Source organism: Andrena cerasifolii, chromosome 8 (assembly GCF_050908995.1).
Source record: "Andrena cerasifolii isolate SP2316 chromosome 8, iyAndCera1_principal, whole genome shotgun sequence".
NCBI lineage: Eukaryota > Metazoa > Arthropoda > Insecta > Hymenoptera > Andrenidae > Andrena > Andrena cerasifolii.
Genome location: NC_135125.1, coordinates 15,473,770 through 15,500,974, shown reverse-complemented (window position 1 = coordinate 15,500,974; position 27,205 = coordinate 15,473,770). Strand labels below are relative to the sequence as shown.

The 27,205-nt window shown below is 48.4% G+C and overlaps 1 protein-coding gene across 3 annotated transcripts in view; it reads right to left on the bottom strand.

Annotated features, from left to right (window-relative positions):
* Positions 1-27,205, bottom strand: part of LOC143372315 (ras-related protein Rab-37) — a 193,123-nt gene that overhangs the window by 57,887 nt on the left and 108,031 nt on the right. Inside the window, exons 1-3 of one of the 3 annotated variants that reach the window (XM_076818371.1) lie at positions 18,559-18,884; positions 9,611-9,723; positions 2,980-3,249 (exon numbers count right to left, since the gene is read on the bottom strand). In XM_076818371.1, the coding sequence (XP_076674486.1) occupies positions 2,980-3,249; positions 9,611-9,673 (333 nt within the window). In that variant the 5' untranslated portion in view covers positions 9,674-9,723; positions 18,559-18,884. Of the gene's footprint in view, positions 1-2,979; positions 3,250-3,873; positions 4,354-9,610; positions 9,724-18,558; positions 18,885-27,205 lie in introns of those variants that run through there. The other 2 variants (XM_076818369.1, XM_076818372.1) reach the window with 2 other exon arrangements.

Genomic DNA, 27,205 nt, shown 5'->3' with positions numbered 1-27,205 from the left:
GTTGAAAACCGCGAATTTTCAATGGATCTCATTTCGTGAGAATATAAATCAGGAAGTGTTTCTGATTCGACGACTCGCCTCCTTCTTAGAGTCCATTTTCCGTGCCAGAATTTATGTTTCAGTGAAAACAGTTGTATCACAGAGAAGGCAATCTTATTTGAATCGAAATTAATGAGGAGAATAGTCAGGGGAAAGACATTGCAAAGAATAAATACCGAATTTCACAGAAATGGGTGCTGAACGATAATAGAAAAGATCAAAGAAGCTTAGGGAATATAAAAGGTGACTTTTGATATCAGATTTCTATCGTCGAACATTACCCAGAAAATTCCTTTTCTCTTGGGGGGTACAGGGGGCATATGAAACGCTGTTGGAGAGACAGGATCCATGAAACATTTTCAGAATGTCACGGCAATTAACGAGGGGATCCTTAAGCCGATTCGAGGGAAGGACTGGACTGCTCCACCGATCGGCAGGGCGAAGTAAAACCGGTAGGGGGTCCACGGGCCCCCAAGCCGGTTCTTGCCTCGCGTTTTCTTCGAGCCCGGAGTACTCACTCTCCTATAAGGGATAATTGAAGAGGTTGGTGCTGCGACCGGCTGCACTGTTGCAAATCTTTCGGCAAAGAAGGGAGGCGCGTGCAAGCGACTGGCCCCGGTCCCGAAAGAAATCCCGCGCTTCCACGCGATACCCTTTCCTCACCCTTGACATCAGGCTTTTTCGATCCACCTGTCGCTCGTAGAACCGCCATTTAAATCAACGGTTTTTCTCTCGGCAGCTCGTGAAGCCGAAGGGCTCGAAGTTAAAGTTTTCACTGGTCATCGGGGAACTTGTTGTCTTCGGGGGCACAGCTGCGTTCTGGTTTACTTCGTTAACTGGGAGGACGAAGTCTTTATTCGAAAGTGATGGTAATTGTAGTTTCGTCTTACGTTGTATTATCGATCGAAGCTTAACTTCATTTTTTATCAGCTCTGGTGTATAACTGCATCTTCAAACTTTCCATCCAACTTCGATCTCCATAACAGCGATTAAGTGATAATGGATTTGTAAAAAAAAGTTTCCCACATCTTGGCGACACTATCCCTGTTCGATTAATCTGGGAGCAATTGTCTATTCTTCGCTCGTGGATGGAAGTGCTTGGACAGTAATGGCGAGGGAAATTCAGAAAAGTGTTGAGATTCAATCAGCAACGAGGCGCGCCGTTCAAAACTCGCAGATTAAATCTTCCATCGATAGGAGGATCGAGGGGGCCGCCGTCGATTGAGCCGCGATAAACGCGAGGGTTTCGTTCGAAACGTGAAACCAGTTCGACGCGAAAGCGTGCAAGTATCAGCCGTGGAATGAACCCTGACTAACGATCCTCCAAGAACAATCCGACCGCGAGACGATATCGCGTTAAGACGGGATCCTCGGCGAAGGCAGAGACGGCGGGTAACCGATTTGCTTCGATCATAAAACGGCAGACGTGTTGTGGTTCGAAGGCAAATCAGGGGATCTCTTCCGGTAGATCGTAAAATCCCGTCTCTGCCAATCGGAGACGAAAAACCTAAGCGTAGCAGGTAGACACGAGCGCCGAAGACTCCCATTAAAAACAGAGAACACCGAAGGATGGAACAGAGGAACAACAATGTCCAAGAAGAAAATGAAGGAAGAACCTGCCAATAAACCTCGGGAGCCAAAAAAGGACAGAGGAGGAAAGGAAACTCTTGCCGAGCTACAAATGCAAGAATAAGCCACGTATCTTCTTGAAAACACGAAGAGACAGAACCAGCTAATCGACAGGGAAGCGGGTTGGGAAGGCAAGAGGACGGCGATAGGAACCGAGGAAAAATAACGGACACAAGAGAGAAGATAGGGCGCAGGAAAATAAGGGAAGAGCGTAAGCGTGAAAAGAGGAAAAACACGGTGGAAGGAACGAGACTCGAAGTGGGAGGGGATGGGGCAGATCGGTAAGAAGACGCAGAAGAAAAAGGAAGAGAGCCCGGGAGGGCCCGGCGAGCGTGGAGGAACGAGATGAATCGACGAGTGGAAGAGGAAGAGGGGAGACTCGGGGCCCGGTAAGAAAAGGAAGAAGCCGAAGGAAGGACGTAGGGAATCGTCTTGGGGGCCGTACCACACGGGCATAGTATGGACCTCGACATTCCCGATCATTATTCCGCTGGCTTGCCACGGGGCAGGCTGACCTTGGCACGAAGGCATGACTGACCTTGTCGGTCCTACACATCCGTGGAACACTGTGTCCCATTCATCATGCAAATGAGTCGGTAATGAATATCAAACGACGTTCTTGCGCCGTGTATTTTCACCGGGACGGATGCATGCCGGGAATGCTCGGGATATCTCGTGAAATCTGCCGGAGGATGCGTCGCGAGTCAACGAGGACGCGCGACGAGAAGGAAGGCGAGCTCGCGGAGACTTTGGAATCGGACGGATGTTGATTATCGGGAATCTTGGACGGAGAATGGTTCAGACGTGGTTGGATAGGAATGGACGTGAATCCTGCTGATGAGGTAGAGCCTCCTATTGTGGAGAAGGGTAGTACCGGGTGTATTTGTGGCGGCGGATTAGGTAACAGGTGCACGTCGGAACGTAGCGTTAGCTTTCTGGATATTTCGCTGGTACCTGAACGAGGCAGCTCAATAAGAAAACCGAGGATATTCTTATATCGATCAGGGTCTAGTGTCGTGTAGCTGCATCTGCCCCGCAGCGTCGCTAGGTATTCGGTGCTCCGTGCCGAAAACAGATTTAGAATCTGGACCCCGCAGCCGACATCATCGAGTCCCCAGGCACGTTGCGGGAATCGCAAACCATGTCAGATAAATCCACTTTCCGCGAAACCATTCTCCGCGAGCACAACGTCGCCGCATATTGCGAACGAATCGCGTTTCGTCGGACGCGAACCGGGTCCCATCCTCGAGCATGCATTCTCCCCGACGCGAAGAAGCCCCGCGCTATTCGATTTCGAGAGGAACGGCTCACCTTGTGAGTGAAACCGGCGTCTTCCACGTTGGCCCTCTTCAGGCAGCTCCTGACGCTGCCGTAGTCCTTGGACGTGGTAGAGGAGTAGCCGTAATTTTCGGTGAACACTTCCGCCGGTGGCTTGTAATCTCGATATCCGGTCGGGGACGGGGTTGTGGTCAATGGCTGCTCCGCGGTTCCTGGCGTCAGACCAGCGGACATTGCGTGGGCAGAGGCGTAGTCGTCGACCTCGAAGACGTCGTCGCTCATGCTGTCGTCGCCAGTCATGATCTGTGGACGAACAATTGTTTCGCTTGGTTCACAGCTTCAGGAGCGCGGTGAATTATGGAATCTAAATAGTTAGTGTCTAAATTGAAAGGATCGATTGTGGTGGAGGGTAGAAAGCCTCTGGTCAGAGCACGCGTCGAACTTCTGCTCCACGCTAATGTAGCCTTTAAAGACCTGCTGAAGTCTCAATCATCAAACAGATCTACCGCCTCGTCTTGGAGAGTCCTCGTCTAATAAGCGTATCCTCATCGCATCGCGACACTCGCGGCAAAGAAATATGCAGCGTCGTATCAAGATCGGCGTGTAATCGTAAAACGTCGTTCCAGATGGGACATTAATTCTTATTCCGCTATCAGACCGCATAATCGCCTCGCCAGCGTTACATAAAATTTCGATCGGCCATTTGACCCAAGCGACCGGTCTTGCAATGTTACACGAAACTTCAATTAGTTGATGCAAATGGAGTGCTTCATCCATAAGTAAAATAGAGCGCGCAGGTATTTTTAATGAACGTCTCCCATATCAGGACTTCGCTTCGAAAATACAGTCGTCCTTGAAAATACAGAACGTCTCTAAAATTGAGAGTTAAGCTCAGGAAGCTTATTCTACTCGCATCACTTTACTTACTTAGGCAAATCACCCACTTAACTTCACATTACTGTTCCCATTACGGTTTCATGGGTGATCGGGTGGACCTCTGTAGGTACTTAAAATTCAATCTTAAGTAGTTCAGATTGTCATCACCATTGTCACTGATAGGGGATGGTGCAGAAACTATTCTAACGCTACTTTTCAGGCCCCTCGATACAGATTCCACGTCACTGCTATCTCCATTATAACCGATAAAACATGAATCGTATCGAAAGCAGGAGTAACACCCGCCGAAGAATCGATTCTCGATCGCAGCACAAACTCCCCACGCACGTTCCGTCCAGTCAATATTTTATTACAATCCCAAGGACGTGGCTGGGCCATTGGGTAGGGTGGATCGCGTATACCGAAGAGACGCTTCCGAGGTATATACCCGTCCGCGATAATTCTCTGCAAAACGAGGGCCCGGGCTGTCGTATTATCAAAGCTACCGAGAAAACCAGTTCGCAGAAGCACGCTACTCTCGTCCAGCCGCAAACGCTGAAATAACTGTCCTTCGATCGGCCAGATACATCTCCATCGGTACTGCCGTAACGCCACAGCCTTGCGGCACTTAAAGCCAATTAGTAAGGCCTTTCCGACGGTCTACGACATGCTCCCGACGCGACTCTAATTCCCTGATAAACGACGAATGCTCATCAAACGCGTGCAATAATCGTGCCACGAGATCGCGAGCGATCTGAAGCCTTGGCGACTGTAGGATGATGGCTCGAGGCGCGGTCCATTCGATGACGAACAAGTAATATCGCTTAGGGTGCAGCTCGTAAAATAGTCGAGGGGAGCCTTTGAAACTTTCAACCACTCTGATTATCCTAAGGGCGTCATTAAGGGGCACACTTTAGTGGCTGGTCATTGGTATTTTTATGTTTTTCATCGTGTCGTTTATTCAAGGGAATATATTTTAAGGGCAATATTTCAGCATGCTTCCACTTGATTACGCGGAGATAAGAGGTCAGTGCCCCCTGTCTGTTGTTTCTGCTACCGGCTTACGCGGTTAAACCGAGCCCCGTAGCGAGAGCCGTTATTATTCAGGCCTCGATAGAAAATCGGTGCAGAGCAGGTATTTGTTGTGCTTCGAAGCGACCGTGACCTACGAAACGATATAAAAGACTGGCAGTTCTGCTCGGTCTTTCGTCGCGATAACATCGTCCTGTGGCAAATTATATTCGTCTAGCAAGTAGTTTTTTTTAGCAATTGCGCGAGGTGTTTTATCCTGCTACTTTATTTTATTATTCAGTAACAGTCGTTGCTCATCGTCACCTTTCATCTACATTGTAAGTTGCAATTGATTGTTGCTGCGACCTTTGCACCCTCGAGTTATTGTTTTCTTTAAGAGAAACTCGGAATTCTTTCTCGGTTCACGTTTCAGCCCTCTCGTAGTACCTATACTTGCAGTGATGGCGAACCTTTTTGAGAAGTGGGTCAAATTTTGTTCATTTTTTGTAATACTAGGCCGTGGGTCACTGAGTCAGTGGCGTCACTTGGAAAGGAGGGGGAGGGTGGTGGTAAATTGGTACCAATAATTTGGAAACACCGAAAAATTTGTTAACAGAAAAATTTGTTATACTTTAATTTTTTAATATTTTCGATTGTCTGTTCTCTCTTTTATGACATAAGTAATACGTTTATAAAAATCAATGCATGGGTGATTTAAAAATCCTTCGTGGGTCAGTGTCTGACCTGCGGGTCATAGGTTCGCCACCACTGACCTATACGCTTTATCCCTTTGCTGGTTTAGCTATTACGCGTCCATCTAATGCCTTCCGATCGTCCTAACGTGTAGCCCCAAATTTTGTGTTTGTGATTTTGCAGTGCCCCCTTCGGTAAGTGTCTTCAACGTCTGCTGAAAGTTTTCCGTGTGCCTGTGGACACATAAGACGCCTGCAGCTGTGACCTTGCGAGGTAAGTAAATTTTCTTAAGTCTGCTTCTATTACAAAACAGTTTTCGTTTATTTCTAATTGAAAAACTCGACCACAATTATTACGAGATAGACTTAGGACGCGTCGCATCTACTTTACTTAATCACCAATTAGAATAGAAATATAATTTAAAAATTTCTCTAATCGCCATTGAAGCGCGATGCAATCCACGTGGCTGATGTTACCGTACAAGCCAAATTAATAAGTTCTTCCAACTTCCCAAGTGGCAGTATGACGAGCTAAGAACACCTTACATCTAATTATCATTAATAGGAAAGAAGTAATTAGTTAACCAACGTTTAATAACAGTGATTAGCTAAAAAATCAAAGAGCTTGGCTCGACCTCGGCTCATTCAATTGAAACCACTATCACGTCACAAAAAGCACGCCCCATTTTCCCACCTCCATAAAAAAACAATGGAACAAGGACAAATTCCATCGATGATTCAGCTACCACGTTCGTAGGAACGATTTCATGAAGGCACATCGCGTATATGTATAACACAGTTTCCGTTCGATGAAGCTCGACAAGCACCACGACCGACGAAACAGTCTTGGAAAATTCAATTCCCGCGGCGCAGTTGAAAACGAAACTGTCCCAGATACGGACTCGATACGAATACCATCGAATTCGCCGTACCTATTTAGTATACCGCAGCTCTCGCTAATACCTCCGTCCTGTTTCGCGATCGCAATTTGCTAGGCGTGCAATTTCTAACTAACTTCCATCGTTACCTGCCATCACGAGGTTGTGATTGGTAATTGATAACCCGATAAATTGCTCGCAACGCGATAGTAAAATGACTAATAAGTGGAGGATGCGTGGAATGACTAGTAAACGGAAGATACGTGCAGAGCGACGTGGAATCCTCAAAGTTCAAAATAGAAAATCCGATTTTAGATACCCACTGAGATCCCCTTCGTTCATTAATCAAGATTTCCCCTTCGTTCATGTGTCATCAAGATTTCATTTTTACCCATCGAAAGTTTGTTGATACGCCCCAGAATTTCGTTTCTCCCTGTACGTAAATAAGGAATTCAATCGAAACAGGAACAATTATGAAAAATAATGAACTGCTCGTTTCGACGGAGCGTCACCAGCCGGATCAATCACACCGGAAGCTCGCCGGGGGCGCAATAGTTTAATTAAAGCGACCTCCCTGGAATCGCTGCAGTCCTCTGTCTCGCTTTTCCCTTGTGGACGCTAATCCGTCGCTATACACGACGTAGCTAATTGGTACTTGGCTTCTATCGACGGCACGTCTGATAAATTCGTGGGGTACGAGTGTCGTTCGTCCGGGGTTAGGGGTGGGACTACCCCCTGGTCCCGACACGGGCTAACACGGGGCGGTCTGCAAGGGGAAAGCGAAATGGAGGGCAAACACACGCACCTTTCCCACTCTTTCTTCCAATTCCTCCTTCTGTCGTCCATTCCACCAAATTTTCCAATTATCTTCGTTCGCGATTCGTCACTTCCCTTCTCGCCCTGCCTAGACCCGATCTCGCGAAGATAATCGTTTACACTAAAAAGTTTGCGGAGATCTACGTAGGTAGACTTCCCGATTTTCAAGCAACGAATCATTTCGAATCATTTCTGTCAACCGCGAAATTCCGCCACAAGTAATTTCAGCTAGGAAACTAAGTAAGTAGAAATCACAGTAAAGGGTAACGCTTAAATTGTGCAATATGTACAAGGAAATCCCTCGGAAAATTAAAGATTAATTCCCCTTAGGAAGTTAAAGATATTTTGCCCTCAAGTTTACCTAATCATAAAGATAGCATCGATCTTATTCCTCCCGAGGTGCACAGCAAAATCCCTTCGTACACACACCAGTGCACCTTTTCGCGGAGTTGCCAACAGGGAATATTCAAAGCTCGGGTTCCAATGAGACACGCGCTGGGAGAAGATGCTCGCGAGTCGAGCGGAAAGCAGAGGACGAAAAAGATCGTCCTGTCGATCGTTCTGGCCAGATAAATTCCCCCCCATTGGTATCGTGCGCGGAGGCAGCCCGCGGTAGATCCTTCATCGAATCGATCGAGGGCCCGATCGAAACGATCGATGGTAAAGTGCCGCGACCTACGTACGACTGTCGACTCGTGGAATACTTGCAGCACCGGTTCTCTCTCCGAACGCGTTGCTCAACGACGGCCCGGTTCTCCACCACGATAAACTCGCCTCTGGTAATTGGCTTGCGAAATCAACCCCCCCTCGAAACGCGGCGACACTTGGAAAAATCCCCCCTGGGAGTCGTCGCGCGGTCATCGTCGATCACGCGGTGCTAAAATAGCGGGGGACCATTCTTCTAACGGGCAAAAAGTTTCAGGAGGAATTTTCTGCCCGTTCCTGGGAGCATGCAGTTTGCAGTGGATTGTCGCAGAAATTCATAGGGATTTCTTTGTCAGAGTTTCCTTAATATACTGCTCGACACTATTCTTTGCCGAGTATATGATTATGTATACATTGATTGAAACATAAAGGTCGAAGAAAAGGCATATAAAATTTTCTTAGAAATCGTGTAAGAAGCAAATAGTTTATATACCACTTTAGAAAATTTATAACGCGGGCTAATTTATTGCGACACATTTTTTTGACGCTAAAGTTTGTCGCATTGAATAGTCACTTGTTTAATTCTTCAATTTGAAACAATACGCCATCCTCTTCTAACTAATAATTGATAATTTAAAACAGTGCAATTTATGTATCAGATGATGCACTATTTATTTTACAAGAATTTCGTTTAATTCTTCGCGTGACTGATCGGCCAAAAATATATAATTTCAGGCTTGTTTCATATTCTTCGTTGACGAAAGTGTCTCCGAAGGAAAGGGAATTAGTTTGGGATCTGATAGGAAATGGATTGTTTATAATGTGACAGGGCTATCGATTTTTCTAATCCCGAAAGTTTAGGGCGACACAGGCAACCGTCCTACAAAATAATTATATACGCTTTACATCACAAAGCCCGATAAATCTCTTTATTAATACTCTCGTAACTTTCCAACGCGCATAAAACACGGAACGACACGGACGGGGTGCAATTTCCCCGATAATCCTCGGCGCCGCGAAGCTTTTACGTTCTCCTCTTACAAAACCCGCGGGGATTTCCCAACAACTGCACGGGAATTTTAAAATTGTTACTTCCGCGACATTCCCCGAGCGGAGGGTATTACGTGTCAAACGTACGTCAAAGTGGATCCTCGATACGTCGCGTATCCAATTTGACACAAATCTTTTCCTGAAAATTCCAGGAGGCTTTCAAAGTCCCTGCACGATGGAAAATATTTGTGGGTATTTAAATCGTGCTGCTCGTTGCTATATACATATATTATTTAACTCGTAAGTTATTAGACATACAGATTGTCATACAGTGGACCATATTCCTTGCGTGGATCTTTTAGTCTCTTTCGAATTTATAATAATTATGCGCTTTAAATTCGCAAGCCGTTGAATTAACTCCTGAAGTGCCGTATTCTTTGCACGAGTTCTAAATCCCTGTTAAATTTATTACAATTCTACGTTCCATGTTACCAAGTATTAGAATTGTCGTCGAGAAACCATTGTTCTTCGCGCGGGCTTTTTAATTAGTTCCATGTTTTAATTCAGTGGTGGTTTAAATTAGTATACAGCGAAAGATTTCTTTGTACTACCCTCAGGATTTTTGACCGTCGTTCGCCGCAATTTTATTTCAATTCCAAACTTGTTAAGCAAAGGAATTAGCATGTGGCAGGGGAATTTATGTAGCAGAGGGGATGTTTAACAGATAAAACGTGCATTTTTAGTGCGCATACTTACGCTGAGGGACGCGGAGGCGGGAACGGTGACCATGCCTGGGACGTCATTGCTTCCACCCTTCATTTCGCCCCTTTATACAGCCCACCACCCTGCTCAGCGGCGTCACATCAGATCTGTGACAACAAAGAAAGCAAGGGAGTAAGCTTGCGAGCTTGTAATTTCGTTGGGGGGAATTTGCGTGGCGAAGTTTAGGAAATCTTATCAAGAAAAACTGGTTTCGGAAAATAATGCCCACTCAGAGCTATCAGCAACTGTGGAACCCTCGATCGGTCGAGCATTCATTAACTCGGAGGAAACGCAAGACCAGTTCCTTTTTACCACCGAAATGCCGCCGAACACCATGCTCCACTTTTTCCATGCCAACCATCGGTGTTTTTGTAAGTCGAGGACGCAATTTTTAACGATGTTTGCACAACTGGTCGGCTGCGCACGAAACGAAGCTTTTTCCCTCGCGTTAACGAACTTTTTCCCCGGAAACTTGCGGCGAGCCCCTGGAACCGCGGGATGAACGTTTTTCGAACCAGTTAGCGAGATTGCTATATGCAAAATTGGGGAGTGCCGTTTCGGAGATTGGTCCATGAAACTGATCAAGCTCTTTTGAGTCCATTTGCAGAAACATCTGACATAGGGGGAATAGAATTCTTTTGAATTTTCAGATACATGCTAGAAACTTTCTGCGATCGTTAATTTGAACTCCATTGTCGGCTTCAAAATAAACTTCGAGTTTCCATACTACTTGGCTCGCTGGTACCTCGAAATCGAACACTTCCATACATAGGAGTTCCATACTAATCTAGGTTGGAGCTGGGACTATTCGAATAATTTAATATTCGAATATTTTACAAGTATTCGAATGCTACGAATAAACTTCCAATATTTGAGTATTCAAATGTTATTATTCGAATACTATTCGAATACATAAATATTCGAATAGTATTCGAATACTTAAATATTCGAATACTTGGATATTCGAATTATATTCGCCAAATAATTGAGCAACTGAAGTATTCGAATATTCGAATACCGAAAAATTCGACAAATTGTCCCAGCCCAACTCTAGGCACGCGAGTACGGGCACTCGCGACTGATTACAGTCGCACAGAAACAAACGCGAGACGAAACAATCGTTAATTAGGATACCAGTGAGCGTGGCGCGGTTTAACGAAGTTCCCATTAAGGCCGACGAAATTGTTCAGGCTTCTTTGGGCGGCTGCCGGCGTCGCCATTACCCCGTGGCAATTTGCGTATCCACGCCTCTTGCATTTTATACGCGAAAATTACAGGGCTAATTTTCGTAATTGCGATGCACCGGCGCAATTACCTCGAGGATACCTAATTTCATTTGTATAAATTAGTGGATACCTATTCTCGCTGCTCCGTCAGCGTTTCGGGGCGGCTGCAATTGCATAAGTGTGGCGTAATTTATATGCAATCTGTAAACAATCGTCGAATGCGTTGCATGTTGTGACAGTGGGGCATGTAGTCTATATTTACACGCGCGCTGATGATTGCAGAGTGAATTGTGCGTAATTATAGCACGTGTTTGGGCAGCGTGGAAGTTTGACGAGGGATTGCTACTGCAAGGTGTTGAGATTCGTGTAACCATCTAGGAGCGCATTTATAATTCGTCGAAACACTGTGTTTCTTTGGAGTATATTGGCCCAACACGAAAGGAAATAGAGTGGAAATATATCTCTGTCAGTGATATGAGATTTATTCAAGCCACACGTCCGGGAAGCTAGCACCGGCCTCGAAAACAAGACAAACTTATTCAATAATCCCGCGCGGGGTGCAGTTTAATTTCGTTCGTCCAGCATGCATTTACTGTCCATCGTAAATTCTCTTTAGGGACTAATTTTACCATATTCCTCTGTTATCCCATTCGGAGCACTCTCCAACAAGTAGCCACGCATACGTGCCTCCTCTTTCTCTGTGTACCTTTGTCTCTCTCCCTGCTGGGGCCAATATGCACCCCGACAAGCAAGCAGCCATCTCCTTCCACCTCGAACACTCCACCAAATATACTCTATCCTCTGTGCACCGCATCAAGAGAATTCACGGTGTCCTACTCTTCATCGTCAACTTGCTATCTCTCTGTCCTCGTCTCATACACGCTGCACACGCTGCGCATAGAATTCTTCCTGTCTCTGTCCACCCACCTACGATACCACGCGCTCTATCCTCGTCGTGCACGAGCAGATTCAGTGGTATCATCAGCCGTTCCTCCTCGTCTAACACAGTACTCCCACGATTATCCATCCTCCTCTCCTCCACACCAGGAATATTCTCTTCCTGCTCTGTTCAGTCATTTGGTCTCTCATTCAACCGTTCACTCGCTCCTCCATCCTCCTCGCTCCAACCTGCCTGCCCGCTCCACCCTCTCGCTTCGATCGTTCATCCTCGTCGGACGAATAGACCGCGCTTCCACCAACATGCCTGCGTGCCCAGTTTTTTCTACTCTGTCGCCGTTCCTCGTAGCATCGAGTATCGTTCCCCCTTTCCGCCGCCGTCCTTGTCGATCTTCCTCTCCGTGGTATCGCGTCATCCTCGTCTGTTTCCCTGGAACAGCTCCGTCCCCCAACTCTGTCGGCCCCTCTGTCGTTCCGTAACCCGCGTCACGCGTGTTTTTTTTTGCGGGAATATTGGCCCTTTTCTGCCCCAACTATCCTCGTCCTCTTCTGGCGCTCGAGCAAGCAGCTTGTCCTCCCCGCTTCCTCGGCGCCTGTCCTCGTCGTTCCAACCGCGATTCCTCGCAGTTCGTCCTCGTTACTCCGCTTCCCTCGACCCTGTCCCTCCGCGCAACTCCTCTACACGTCTCCTCCGCTCGTTCCTCGCGCGAGCAGAGGAGAAACGGGTTCCGTTGGCGGTCTCTGTTGCACGCTCCCTGCGTGGCCCACCCACCGCAATAAGTTCCACCCGCCCACGTTACCTCTCACGCACTTCTGCCCGCGCGATCATCCGTTGCGAATTGGAAAGCAGCCGCGTCGCTTATCTCTCCTCTCCATCTCCCTCTCTTTCTCCTCTTGCTCTGTCGCGAGCTCGCGCCCGCTCCTCTCCCGCACTCAGTGTCCACGAAGGCGTGGGAAACTTGGGTGGAAAAAAGTCCACGGACGGACTTTTCGTTCCCCCAACCGGATGAATATTAACTAACGAGGATCGCGATTGAAAAATGGCTGTTAACAAGAGCTGCTGCTGAGGACAGCTTTCCAGAGAAGCCTGCTCCGTTGGTGCGCGGAGAGTGCAATGTGCAATTGAGTTATAGGTTCACAGAAAGTGGTCCGGAATCGAGGTACACGGGATAGTAAAGTTATAGTAAAAAGGAGCTAACACTCTGCTCTATTCTTCGCCTACAAAGGTACCCAGGCTTCGAAGTCCCTTAAACCCATCGCGAGACATTGATTCGGAAGCACCCAGCGGGCCATCGCAGAGTCGCCCCGCAACAGTCTTTACTCTCGCGTCCTCGAGACCAAAGAGACTTCACCAGTAATTACTTCTTTTACAAGATCCTTTACAAGAACGAAGGACGATTTGCAACAGAGGGAATGCAATATCCATTGTCGTCCTTGAACCCGCCGCTCGTGCACTTCGTCGGTCGTTGTTTCCTCGACTTGCAGCGGCCAGTCAAGCGAATCGTACCTCACGGTCGGAAGCTTTATTGTGATCCATCGGTGGACAAAGGCACCTCTCATTGACTGCCGGTGAACCTTGACGAGCGATGACGGTGACGGTCGTCTGGCAACGCTCCAATTAGATTAAGACGAGCTTCTGTCTCGCTTATGGTCGATTTAGCTACGTTTGACCCAACCGGTGGACACAGAAGTCGCAGAGTGTAGAGGATCTTGGGAAAGTGTCCTATCTCCGCTCTTTTCCCGTTGCTTCCTCAGAGCTAGCTTTGGACCACGCTGCGTTTGTTAAATCCTCGTGGAATAGCATACGCCCATCGTCAACGACCAGCCAGCGAGGCTTCCCATCTTTTTGGTCAGCGAAATCATGGCGATGCGGTCCGATAATGCTGGCCGTGGTCCTAATGAGAGGCTCGTCTGGATCTTGTAAAGGCCATCGGGGTCCATGGATCGCCTGGGTCCCGTGGCACGACCGCGTACGCCATAAAAGCGCTCTCTATATTTAGCCAGGCTTCCCCATATGTTCCCCACCTACACCGGCCTCTCGCACGTGTTTTACGACTCCACGGCCGTGATCTCGACATGTTCTCGCGTGCACACACGGCTCCGCTCGCTTTCAACCCTCTCGCCACCCTGCCAATTCATGGTGTCGCTCCGGTTGCTGCTCACGCGCTCGGGGGGGTTGAATGGACGAGGCCACGAACCCCGAGTGCCTCCTAGTCGAATTCTTCGGAAGCTTATTTCAATCCCATTTAATTCGCCGTGCTGTTGTATACCTACTTACAGACTTCGGTTACCCACGCACCCTTAACTCCATTATCAATTGCACGTAATTTAGTCGAAGAAGCTTCATGCACGCGAAATTGACAATAGAGCTAAGTGCACTGTAACTGCATTTATGCGTGCGGAACGGTCCGATAGTCTCCAAGCGAGTGGCACTAGCAGCAAGAGACGCGGGTGGAACAGGTACCCTTAAGAAAGGGAACTGTTGTATCGAGTTATGCGAGATAAAATCGCCGCGAGATATCGTCGAAAATTCCGCCGGTCATTAATCAATCGGCAGCCCAAGGTGCACCCGTTGAACGCGCTGAATACTGTTAAGCTAATGACCGCGCGCACGCCGCCACGGTCCATTAATTGCAACTAAACAAACATCACCGTGGGCGATTTACAATTTGCTCGAGCCGATCGGCGTATAAGTGGGTAATAAAGATCGATGGCATTAGGCGAGCCACGGTGTCACAATTTGCGTCGCGACGGATCCGATTTATCATTAGTCGTACGTCACGAGGGATCGTTTCACTTTCCCCTATCGCCGATTCGCTCCGTTTACTTTCGCGGCGCGGCTCTTTATTATCGGGCACGATCGCGACGCCGCCACGGGATCGACGCGTACATGCAATCATTTGCTCGATTACGAACGGTAGCGACCATCCCGATCGCGATCGATCGTACCAGCGCGAGCAAGGCGACCCGTGGGCGCGGGGATCACGAGCCTCGCGCTCGATCGTCGTTCCAGCGCAGGTACAAATTCGATCGGTTACTCGCTTCTGAACTTGTGGGGAGAAAATCTTCAGTGACTCAGAGAAGGGGGTAGTAGAAACATTGAAATATTTGGAACGCGAAGAAATGAAGAATTTATAATTATTGCGAAGGTAGAGAAATGAAATGTAGGTGCTTACATTATTTTTCGTTGTAAGCGACTTGGAGTTCAGTCGATGCTAGACTCAATGTTTCTCAATGCATGTGTCCTAATAGAGTCAAGCTTGATATCTTATCAACGCATTCTTCGTTAGCTAAAATCGTCCGTGCCTCCACGCTTCCGTGATTAATTCAAATACTAAAAGATTCTTCTTCGATTCTTCGGCTATGTACAACTTTTTGACAAAGTAGAGTAAAGAGTAGAATAAGTTTATATTTTATTTTATTTTATTTATAAGTATAGAAATGGGCGGAAAAGTGGTTAATGTAAAGATAAAGGTAAAGACACATGAAAAGCGGAAAGGCAAATGTGAATGTAGGGGTTAAGAGGTAAGTAAATATTAAATACAATGTAGAACTGTTTGAGCGATAACTCTGGTGGAAATGTTCGGAATGGGCAATGGAATCGCATAGGTATTCAAAAGAAACACTGTTGCGGTTGAAGCGATACGGAGCCTCGATAATGGATGCACGAGGAAGCAGGGTTTCGAAAAATTTGTCGGGCTTTTACTAGCCGCGGGTCGTCACGACGGGGTTTGGCGTTATCGCGATGGACCGATAAAATTAACGACACCGTGGACTCGCGGTGGAACAGCGTCCTCGCCGCGGGGTCTTTTCCGTCGCTAAAACTTTCGCTATTGTTGCCGATCCGCCGTCACGTACACGACCCGAGGTATGCGATCTTCTAGCTTTCTAATCGCTGGATTTCGCGGCTCGGTCCGATTTCCATCGACGCCCAAAGTGGGGGCTGATTTCCATCGTCCGCTAGAGATCCGATCGATCTTCCACAGTAATTTCGGTTTCCATTTAACGGTGCAACTTCTGGCCCAGAAGCTTGACCCAATTTCCATTCGTCGCGCGAAGAAACAGGATTACGTCGTCGAGCGCCGGAGACAAAGCGTCGATCGCACACGCGGGAAACGTTCCCGTCCGTGAAAAGTCTGAACTTGAAGCGTGCATGTGTGCCGGGGAGATAAAAGTGGCTCGTGTCGCGTTTCCACGTTATTATTAGAACCGTCATCCGGATACGTCGTTTCACGGGACAGTGGCGAGAACGATAATATCGTTAACGATAATGACACGCGAGCACGCGATGAAAGTAGCTTGCGTCGAAGCTGAATAGAATTGCTTTTTACGTGCAATTCTCCGCGCAGGTATACAAATTTCATGCAAACGGCGATATTTTAGGGGATGAAAATTTATTTGATGCTTCGCTTCATTCGCCAGGCTTCCCACAGAACTAATTCAAATTATAAATGAAAATTTAATAATTCAAGGAAAGACTCGCGAAATTACTCACAAGGCAACATCCCGAACCCGGAAATTCAAAAAATTCTGAAACTTCGTGAATATGTAGGGAAATTCCCCCTGATTACAACGCAATTATTGTTCGCTGCCCAGATTCACTCTGAGGGGATGTAACTGACCCCTGAAAATCCAGTTATTTTCAGATTTTCTGCTATAACTCGTGAACTGTAAAATAATTTTTTTACCAAATGCTAGATCTAATTAAAAGAATTGACTTTTGTCTTGAAACTTTTTTTCTATCTCTTAGATTTCGCGAGTTATAACACAAAATCGTTAATTTCACCCCCTTCGAGTGAATTTGGGCAGCAAACAAAAATTTCGTTGTAATCAGGAGGAAATCCCCTACGTATTCACAAAGTTTCAGAATTTTTTGAATTTTCGGGTTCGGGATCTTCCCTTGTCAATCCATTAATTAAAATTCCCTGTCTATTGTTTATCCCATAGACCCCCCCTACGATGTTATTATAGAATGTTACTTTGCAACGCGTGCAGCTGACAGTGAGTTCAATTAACAGGCCACCAATAACGTTGCGTTTTTTTCCTTCCGATCGCCGTAATTGCAGAGGGAAACCGGTATTCCTTTCGACGCTATTTTCATGGCTTGTTCGCGCGATTATTGTCGTTTACGTCCCGTTACCGAGAAACTGGGTTAAAAATGCGACAGGATCTCGCGCCGCAGCGAAGTAACGATGCCGCGTAGCACGCACATTGCCAGGCCTGTTACAAGCCACCGTTCCATACGGTTGGGCAATTTCCACGGGGATCATAATTGTATTCGACTGTAACACGATTAATCGATGATGGGACGTGGCTGCGCGGGGATTCCGTGCAGGTAGCGTAATTGTCATCGGTGTTAAAGGTTTCAGCAGTCGTTGCAGGCAGGAATACACGAGCCACGACTTTGAAACCGCGGCTCGATATCGATTAAATGCCATGCTGAAAGGTTAACACGACCTCCAGCTTGAAATTCCCCGTGTGTCTTGGCTCTAGCGTCAAGGTCGCCCGTTAATGGATCGTCTATTTAAAAAAGTTCTGGATTATAAGTGAATTTCTGCTGAATATGAATGTTCCCCTGCATTTTTTACTTAATCGGAGCTGCTCTAGTTCGGTGACACTTGGAATTGGTACCGCGCGAGGGGTTTCATTCCACACGAGTATAATTTCGAATTAATCAACGAGTTTCCTTCTCCAATAGGAATCATTTGACAAAAATTGGATGCAGCGTACCGACCTGGAGAATATTAATTAAGTATTATACTTGCGGTGTTTGTACAAATAAAATTTGAAAAGAATCTTGTATTGTACCAATTAAATGCCTTTTTATTAACATTGTTAATCATTTAGACTTAAAAATCTACTAATGTAATAGTTGGTCGATACTGGACGACAATTTTTCGATTCCCTAGAAATGACAACTTTTTTACATTTGCGAAATACCAATTATTATTATTAAATTTCATAAAAATAATTTCCCTCCTCTTATTAAGCTCCATCTATGTATACTACAAACACGTTTTTGAATTTCTGATTTTTATCGACTCTACCCCAAGATGTAACAAAAAAACTTAGAGCGGTCGGTACTGCACGACTCTCCCCTATAGATACATACATATACTCGAGCTGCTAACACTCCTCGATTCGTGTCAACATAATTCTTCCGACACAGGTTAAAATCCTCGCGCAAGCCAGTGCCAGAACACCACCCCTTTCGCATACTCTATAATTCCTTATCTGCATTTCAACGCGCAGCATCCCCTCAGCCGAACCACTAAAAAAACACTCCCTACTTGAGAATATTCCACCTCGGGCCAAACCACGCACTTTCCATTCAAAGTCTCCAAGAAACCCTCCCTGCGCGAACCCTCGGCCCTTCACCCCCGACGGGCGAAAGGGTAGGAAGCACGGCGCCAGCGTCAACGACCACTGACCCACATTCTCCAACGCTCTCTCTCTCTCTCTCTCTCTCTCTCTCTCTCTCTCGAAAAACATCAACATTCCATCATCCGCGTTGCACGAAACACCGCCAACAATTTCAATCCCACCCAGCATATTCGCCAACCCTCCTTGCCCCCCTGAAACACCAGCACCACACCCCCTCCACTGTCGTCAAGCAGCACACCACGGAGAGCCGGTGCATGCACGTACACGCGCGTCTCGAGGTGGACGGAGCCACCGAGCATCCCCGAATCGCGGCGAGCCAGAGGCAATGCACCCCCATGCGCGAGCTTTCAACACCCCGTGGTACAGGTGAAGGTTCGTTCACCGGGCGAAGGGTGGACGGCGCGCGGTCGCGTGTCCTGGGAACGAGAGGCTCACCTTCGGCCAACGCCACGGAGTCGGCAGTTTGCACCAGGAACGACGAGGCCTTGCTATCGATCACTCCACCCTCGAAAAGCAGCGTCGCGTCGCGCGGAGGCAGCTGGTGGCGAAAATCCGGCTCGCCGAAGGAAGGCACGTCCCCGACCACTGTGCACCGGTGTTTCGCGATAGGTCGCGGCCACCAGCGTCACGTGACACACGGGGGCGGCTGGAGCACCCTGCGGACCCTAGGCCAGGGCGTCGGGGCGCCTAGCGCCGGCTGGGATACGCGAGTCGAACGTCTCGAAAAGCCGCGGTTCCACGCGAAACTCCGCTCTCGTGTGCTGCTTTTCCGAGAGGGGCCACGACCACGGGGAGAGACGAGGAGAGAGCGCGAGAAAGAGAGAGAGAGAGAGAAAGAGAGAGAGAGACAGAGAGAGAGAGAGTGAGAGCTCGTGGAAACGAGGACGCACGCAAGCGCAACCGGCCGTCGTCCTAACCTCCACTCGATAACGCCGTGTCCTCGAGCCTGCCGTCGACGACGACGACGTTCGTCGGGGTTACGTCACCGTACGTGTTGCGTCAGAGAGACGCGTGCGCGCACGTGGGGCTCGCGTTTTAAGGTGCAGCAGGCACACGGTGCGTCCGGTGCGGACGACGGGGTGAGAACTGTGAACAATGGGGGATGAAAGGGAAAGGGAAGGCTGGTAGTGATGGAAGTTAGTCAGACGAGATGTTTACGCGGCAGGGTGGGTTGCTTTGACAGGAGTGTTTATGGGGAGGTTTCTTTCAACTTTGAAGATCGAAGATCGAAGAGTCTTGAGTGGAGTGTGTCGGGGATTATGGGTACTTGGAGGCTTGCTTCTTTTTCGATCACTGTGACTGGTGACCCGGAAGTGATTCATTGTTCCTTGGGTATTGGTCATTGGTTGGCTTGTTCCGTTTGGGTTCTATGACTTACGGCATGATTTGGATTTTAATTGGCTAACAGTAACTGCCGGTGTATGGTAATAGGATTTAGGTTGCAGGGATTAACGCTGAGGGGACAATTGGGGACAATTGCCGGAGTTTTACGAGGGGTGGTTTATTTTTATGGAGGTAATCGCCTTTACCTTTCTCTTCCATTATACCTTTATTAGAGCCTCCTTTTCTTTGGGCGCTATTTGAGTTTCGATTGTTTAACGGTGGCTATTGTTGTGCATGATTTATGGTGATTTATTGACGGTGAAACGTAAATATTGTCAGCATCGAATATGAAACACTTCCGTCAACTTATTTGCGATGCAGTGGAGTAGGACGGTTTCTTAAAAGTATTAAAAACATCGCGATGTTCCCTTGGAATAACAGGAGCTCGTCTCTGAGTACCCGCGTCGTGGATCCTTCGTTTATTTCGGGACATTCCATGCGAACTCGGACAGATTTCGGAGTAGGTTTTCGTAGATTGCTGAAATTTCAATATGTTGTAGTCTTTAGTGATATTTAAACGTACCTCAAAGGATTTTTCGAAATTTTGAAAAATAACGATTTTACAGCTGTTTCAAGTTAAGTGCTAACTTTTTTCAATGCATTATAGCTATGGAAGTAGTAAACGGATGGAGATGAGCTTTACGGTGCTTATAGAGAAGACATTGACGTTTTAAGAAAAAATTATTTCAGTTTAAAAAAAAATTTGAACAATTTTTGTGCAATTATATTAAACAAAGAAATCACTTAACTTCAAACAGCTGTAAAATCGTTATTTTTCAAAACTTTGACAAATCCTTTGAGGTACGTTTGAATGTCACTAAAGACTACAACATATTCAAATTTCAGCAATCTACAAAAACTTACTCCGAAATCAGTCCGAGTTCGCATGGAAGGTCCCATTCGTAAAACACGAGGAACGATCGAAGGAACGGGAAGGAACCTAAATATATATCGGGGGCAAACCACCCTCGGTTGAGGAAGAGTCAGTCTCCTGTATATCGGTCGAACTTGCGCAGAGTGTTTGTAGAATTTCATGAATGAAAGCGCGCGCTAACGATCGGCCCAAAAGCAACGACTGTTTGTGCGTTCACTGTAATTCCCTTACCCACGTTACTAAGTAATTATGGAGTACCATATTACTCGAGGAACTTAAGAAAACATTAGAACGAGGAAGCGCATTCATCGAAGGTTAATATATCTTCCTTAAGTCATCGAACCACGCAGCGTTGATCATTCTGCGAAAGTTACCGTGGCGAACACGCCTGAAACGCAAGAAACGGAAGTCGCCGTCGTCGGCGCACCGTGATCGGCCGATAAATCGGTGAAAACGATGGGAACACCGTGGCGGATTCGTGGGGCCTGAGAATACCTGGTGGCTGAAATGTCACGCGAACTGTATTGGAACGGCTATTAGATCGGGATACGGATTGCGTGACTTTTCGACCACCCTGTGTGAAATGCATCCTGGAGACGGGACACTGGGAAACAGAGACTATAATTCCCCTTCTATATTGTTTAATACGCTGCGATATTGTACGGTGCGATTTATGCGTGTGCGAAACGATCTAGGATATCAACATATTAATATTATCCATCTTCATTCTTACACAATTTACATTCGCCGGAATGCACAGTCGAATAAAGTTACACTAGAACTTCGATCGATCCAGAAATCACCTCCAATCTGTTCTCCAAGATTCTCAGTCTTCCCATTGGGGAAGATGACGCAAAGCTCGGCGTAGGGGGCGCCACAAGCGCATGTACCGTGGTTTTGCATGGGTGCGCATGTACGAATGATTTGCGCGCGAATTTTTCATTTGTGGAATGTACGAAGTGGGTAGTTGCATAATGTTTTATTACACGTGTGCTGGTGGCGTCACGAGCGGGAGAAAGTCGCAGCCATCTTCCCCAATTAATCGTCCACTCTGAAACACCGGCAACAAGCGAGACTCTGAAACCACCCCAATTTTCCGTCGCACGTGCAGTGCCCCCACGATTCGCGAGATTTCCCGGAAACCAGTGGCGATGCCCGCCGCCAGCCGATAAAATCGCAACCCCGTGGTTGGAATTACCAACCCTCAGCCAGCGGAAGAGGGGAGGAAAGAGCCTGGTGCAGCGAAAACGGCGCGGAGGATCCGCGCGCGTAGAGGTGGCCGTAGCCGTGAAGATGGGGCGAATTGGGGCTGCGTGGAAGGGCTGCGTGTTGGTGGAAAGCTGGCTGGGGAGCTTCGAAAGCTCGCCACAGGATGGCGACGCTTCTCGAGGAAACGGGAGCCGCGCGACCCCTGCGAGAGACCAAGGGCGAATCGTCCAATCGGGGAAGGAGCGAGGCCCGTGTAGTTTCTGCAATTCGGCGAGTAGACCGCCATTTTCGGCCCGGCCCTCCTCGATCGCCGACTCCACCGCCGATGATTAATGACCCAGGGGGCCCCCTTCGACCCTCCTCGTCCGGGGACCCCGCATGGATCGCGAAAGAGGGTTGAATGGAGAGGAGGGTGATTCGTCCTGGTTTTCCACGGTTTTTATCGTGGTGGACGCTTCAGGACTGGGTGCAGTGTAATTAAAGTTTGAGAATTTGAACTCTGCTGACCTGCAGCTTGAGTACTCGAGTTGCAGGGTTCCTTATGCGTACCATTACTCCTCTTCTAGCACTTGCCAATCATCTTCCGCAATCCATCATCCTTCAGATTCCACCATCTCCTCCACAATATCGCTAACCAGGAAGTGCTGTCTCCTTTCACATCCTTTAATACTGCGTATTTAAAATTCAAATCCTAAAAGGGTCCCCACGAAAAATACCCTCCCTTAAATTTGCATCCCGGAGACCTCCCCTCAGAATTCAGCTCGCCCGATTCTCAGTATCCTGCCAGCTCGCGCCGCTTTTCGTCGAACGTCGACGGCTACACCTTTCATCAGGAAATGAAATTACGCCGGAATTACCGGTATTATAACACCGTCCACTGTAAAGACTTTAACAGCACCGCCGTAAAACTTGTCCAAACACTCGCGATCCTCCTCCGGCTTCACCGCGGCTGGATAACACGTCGCTCGAGCCTCGCTCGCCTTAATTATCCGCTGAAAGTATCACACAAGCCCGGCGCAACTCTGGAACACGCTAATTATCGGCCGTGTCAGTTGCAAATTGTAAGCCGCGCCGCTCGCCTTGTTTCCGGGGCAGATTTCACCGCGAACATCTGCCAACGTGTCGCAGTCGTCGATATCTGTCGTCGAGGCACACCGGGGACCATCGCCGGCGATGGAATCGTCGATGCTTATCAACCGATTGAATTTCATTGCCAAGTCCGAGCAGTACGTGGACGCTGCAACTGTCGCGGTCTTTCGCTTTTGAAGAAAGCAGGGAAACGTCTCTGCGGCACTATGGGAAAGATCCTCCATTATTTGCGACTGGGGGGAAGACCGGATCTTCCTTCGAGGTACGATAGTCGCTCGTGTAATCGTACTGTCATCCAGAAACTATCAACTACTCCGCGGTTTAAGGATCTACTCTTAAGTCCGCAGCGCCTCGAGTCCAAGCGAGACACGTTTAAGCAAAGGATGTTAGCGAACGAATCGATACTCGGCCGTAAATCGTGCAAGTATTACTGATCATCGTCGGGGCCTGCGGAATAAGCGAAGACCGACGCACGCTGGAAATGACGCGAGCGCCGAGCTCCGCCGTTCCAATTATGCAAATCGCGTCTCGCGGCCGACGAAGTCGCGTCGCGAGAGACGGTCGTTTGCATACCCGCGATATTCATGCGTACTTGAGAAATGTATACGCCACGGCGAAAACAGCGACCGCGAGCCAGCCTGAAACCATGGATTCGCGAGCCGGCTCGCGGAGGATGGAACAAAGGGGACGTTTGTTTAACCGCGGGTCGAGGAGGCGAAGAGAGCAAACGGCGGGGCACTGGGGGAAGGAAACGGGAAATTCGCGAGGGCCATTAAAGGCTGAAAAATCGCCAATTAAAGCGTTTAAAGCGCGACGATGGATTTCTCGGCGAGCGGAACGAGGACGAAATTCGTGCTTGGGAAATTCGCCCTTAAGTGGCGGTAATTGCAAGGCTGGGTCGATTGGATCCTACTGTTCAGCAGGAACCTAGACGAGCCTATGCGAATTCAAAGTTTATTTATATTCGTGACATTTATTACGAAGATGGACCTGGTGCGATGAACGTTTGACGTTTAATAAGGGAAGGAGTAGAGGAGCTGCGATATGACTGAATAAAAGTTACAGAGGATGAAACCAGATATCGCGCGCAATAGTGTCTACACGTTTTTGCATATGCAGGTGAATTTGCATATGCTGCAGCCCGACGATCGTCACCTGAATCGCTAGCGAATGAGCGTCGCAGTTGCGTTAATCCGTTGGAGTAATCACGAGACGATTCAACCGCGGCGAAACAATCAGCGGTATCAGCGCTGCGTCGTCATTATCATCAGTGGCTGGCATTCAGAGCGCACGTTGTACGTCCGTTGGGTATTTTTAGCGTTACTCGACGCTGGGTACGAGCGACGGTTTACCAAGCAGTCAGCCAATCGTGCTGTCTGTACAGGAGAAATCAGAAGGGCAGGCGTAGTGTTGGAAAACAAAATCAGCGGAGGAAGTGGGAAGTGTAAGTGTACGAGCGATCATCGGAAGCTGAGTGGCCGAGGTTCGTAGGAATCAGAAATAAATTTCCTGTTCCTGTTTCTCTTATTCCTATGACTTCAGCGTCTATTTCTGAAGAGTTATCCGAGCGAATACTCCTTCGCGCGTGCTTCACTCTTCGAGCGCAAGATACGTAGTGCTCCAATTTCTCCTCGGAATGCGCGTATCAGACGTACGTGACCAGTTCCGCGGTAAATGATGTCAGAGACAGAGTCGAGCGCACGGTGAACCGATCTCTACGACTACGCGACCTCGAAAATAGCAACGCGTACGCTGCAAGACCAACCAACTGTACAGACAAATTTTATCAAACTTGTTCTCTCTCCTCTACCACGGTCCCCGCCGATCCAAGCATCGCGGAAGTCTTGGAGACACGACAGCCGCCCCCCGCGGCCTCGAGTCTCCGCACACGCGTGCCGCATGCGATCCTGCTTCCACGTCGGCTGCCATCGACGACAGCGTCTGCGTGGCGACAGCTGGGCGTGCCATCTTGCACGTCTGCGTCCGGCTGCCCGTGGTACCGGGCCCGCATGAGCCGGCAGGAGGTCAGGCGACCCCGCGGCAGTCGAGTCGAGGAAACGGGACGGCGAGCGACATGGGAACGGGAACGACACGAAGAGGGTGAGCTCCCCGCGACTCTGTCTGACCTGGAGGCGAACGAGGAACGCTAGACGAGGAAGGAGGTGGTCGAGGAAGCGGGAGGATGCTTACGCGGGCTTTGACGCAGACGGGGCGCAACGGGCCGAGGGACGAAGGGGTAGAAACGGCGCGTTCGAGGGGTAGCAGTGGCTGGCTCGAGGAGAGCTTCGCTGGGACCAAACTGGTGCTGCCGCGGCGAGGAGAGAGGCGCACGCTCTCTCTGCCGTGCGTGGAAGAAACGAGGAGAGGGTCGCGATTCTAACAAGGCGACAGAAACGCCAGGAAGTGGACGAGGATCGTGCGAGCTGCTGGGGCCTCTGGGGGCTCCTTCCTAGTTGGGTCGCTGCTTGGGAGACTTGGGGATTGGGCACCGGGGGAGGAAGTACCTTTTCGGTTCGGGGGGGGGGCTGAGCTATCGGTGTGGAGAATTTTCGGTGTTCCGGAACGAGTTTCGGTAGTTGGGAATTAAATTGACTTGGTATTTGGAGAGTTATTGTTGCTATCAGACTTGTGACCTAGGAGTGGGATACTTTCGTTGATTGGTTCGCAGATGAGAGGAACGGGAAATTGTAGGCTTGATATATTCGGGTTACTCGATTTTCGTGGGTGAAGAGAAAGAGGAGTGATGGAGTTTTAACTTCGTTATTTAGAATCTCCATTAATATTACTCGTGGAGTTGAAATACGTAGGATTGGAGAATAAAGAGTCGTTTAGTTTCTTCTCCACGAAGGAACAGAGGATTGGGCTTAACTTCATGGTAATTTAGCGTCTTGTGTCTGAAGACTTGCTTCTTTGATGTACGTGGCCCAGAGTTACGGTCAATCGTTTCGCGAAAGTCGCATTTCCGATCGGGCCAGTCTTCCCAATGGACACGTCTTCGGGTGTCCCACTCTGGTTGAAGAACGCGCGAGGTCGGTTTTTAGCGCAGCCGCGAGGAAAAAAGTGATAGGACGCGGGTCGATGCTACGTTATGAAAGCGACTATGTAACGTTGTTTGCTGTTTCAGGAAGGGGTTTTATGAAATTGCGCTGACCCAGTTTCCGTTGCCTTTCCTGCACGCTATTGGATTCGACGCTACCTCGTAGATTGATTCTAGCTTAATTGAGACCGCCACTGTCCGATGGAAGCTATGAATGATTGGAATTGGAGTCCCAAAGGCAGTGCTTTCGAGCGTTTTATTGAGAACGACAATGGAACACCTTTTCAAGAAACCACTCGTTGATCCTTGACGCATGAATTATGTATCAACAAACAATCGCGAGTCCAATACCGCGGGGCAAGAATTCTCATAATTCCATCACTTGCAAGTGGAGATCTGGTTAAACCGAGCGTAATCAGAATGCATTCGAAATTTATCCGAGAAAAAGACAGGAAGACATTCATCTTCCAAGTATCCTCCGTTAACCTTTATGATCTCATTTAAGAAAGTTCGATGCTTTCGAACGTTACAGCTTCTCCTCTTTCGATCAGAGAACCCTGCGCTAAAATTCTGTATCCACTCAAGCCAGCACAGCAATTTAATGTTTGTCATTAATTATCCTTGCAATCTCACTTAGCTGAGATGAATAATTCTGGTATCCAGCTCCTCGCCTTTCACTCGGACCTCCTCGAGTACAAGTTCTCCATTACCATGCGAAACGAAAGAAGCTTATCTTCCAAATAGCACCTACCAATTTCCTCAAAAATCGGTAACTCTGGACTACCCCAAACAATTCCTCGTCTTTCAATCGAAAGCTCTTCCTCCTGGCCCCCAAAATAAAAGCACGACCTATAGCCCTTGGAAAATCACCCACTTTTCGATCGTATCTGCCTTTCCTTTGATCCTGCTTCGATGCAATCGATCAGGATCCATCGTGCAGCGGAAAATCTGGGCAGGGACGTAACAGGGAGCGCGGGGCTCGCCGTTTCATCAGACAACGACACGACGGGGGTGTCAGTGACCCTGCGGTCGAGGCTGCTGCCGCAGCAGCAGCAGGAAAACGTTGGAACCGCTGCGCGCGAGTAGATATCGATTTGTCTGTGTTCGCTAGGAAAAAAAGTTGGCCGGCCTTCTGACGTTCGCCGCCGATATTGCCCGCAGTCCACGCTGACGTGCCATTTACTCGCTTCGACGACCTGTTCCCGGGTCGTTCCTTCCACCTCCTGCCGTTCCACGCACGCACCGATCGGGCTCCGCTCGTTCCAACGACTCGCGTTCCTTCCTGAACGGCTCTCAGGATCTGACGTCCGATAATTCTCGGGCGAAAGGGGATACACGGTTGCAGCGGTCATCGGTATGATCGGCGCCGTGAAATTAACATATTTCCATTCCACCCATCACTGGCTCCTCGTTTTGGAGCCGCCGCTCTTGGGAAATCACCAGCAGAGCGATGGAAAACATTGTTCATCCAACTTCGCACTCGATTATGT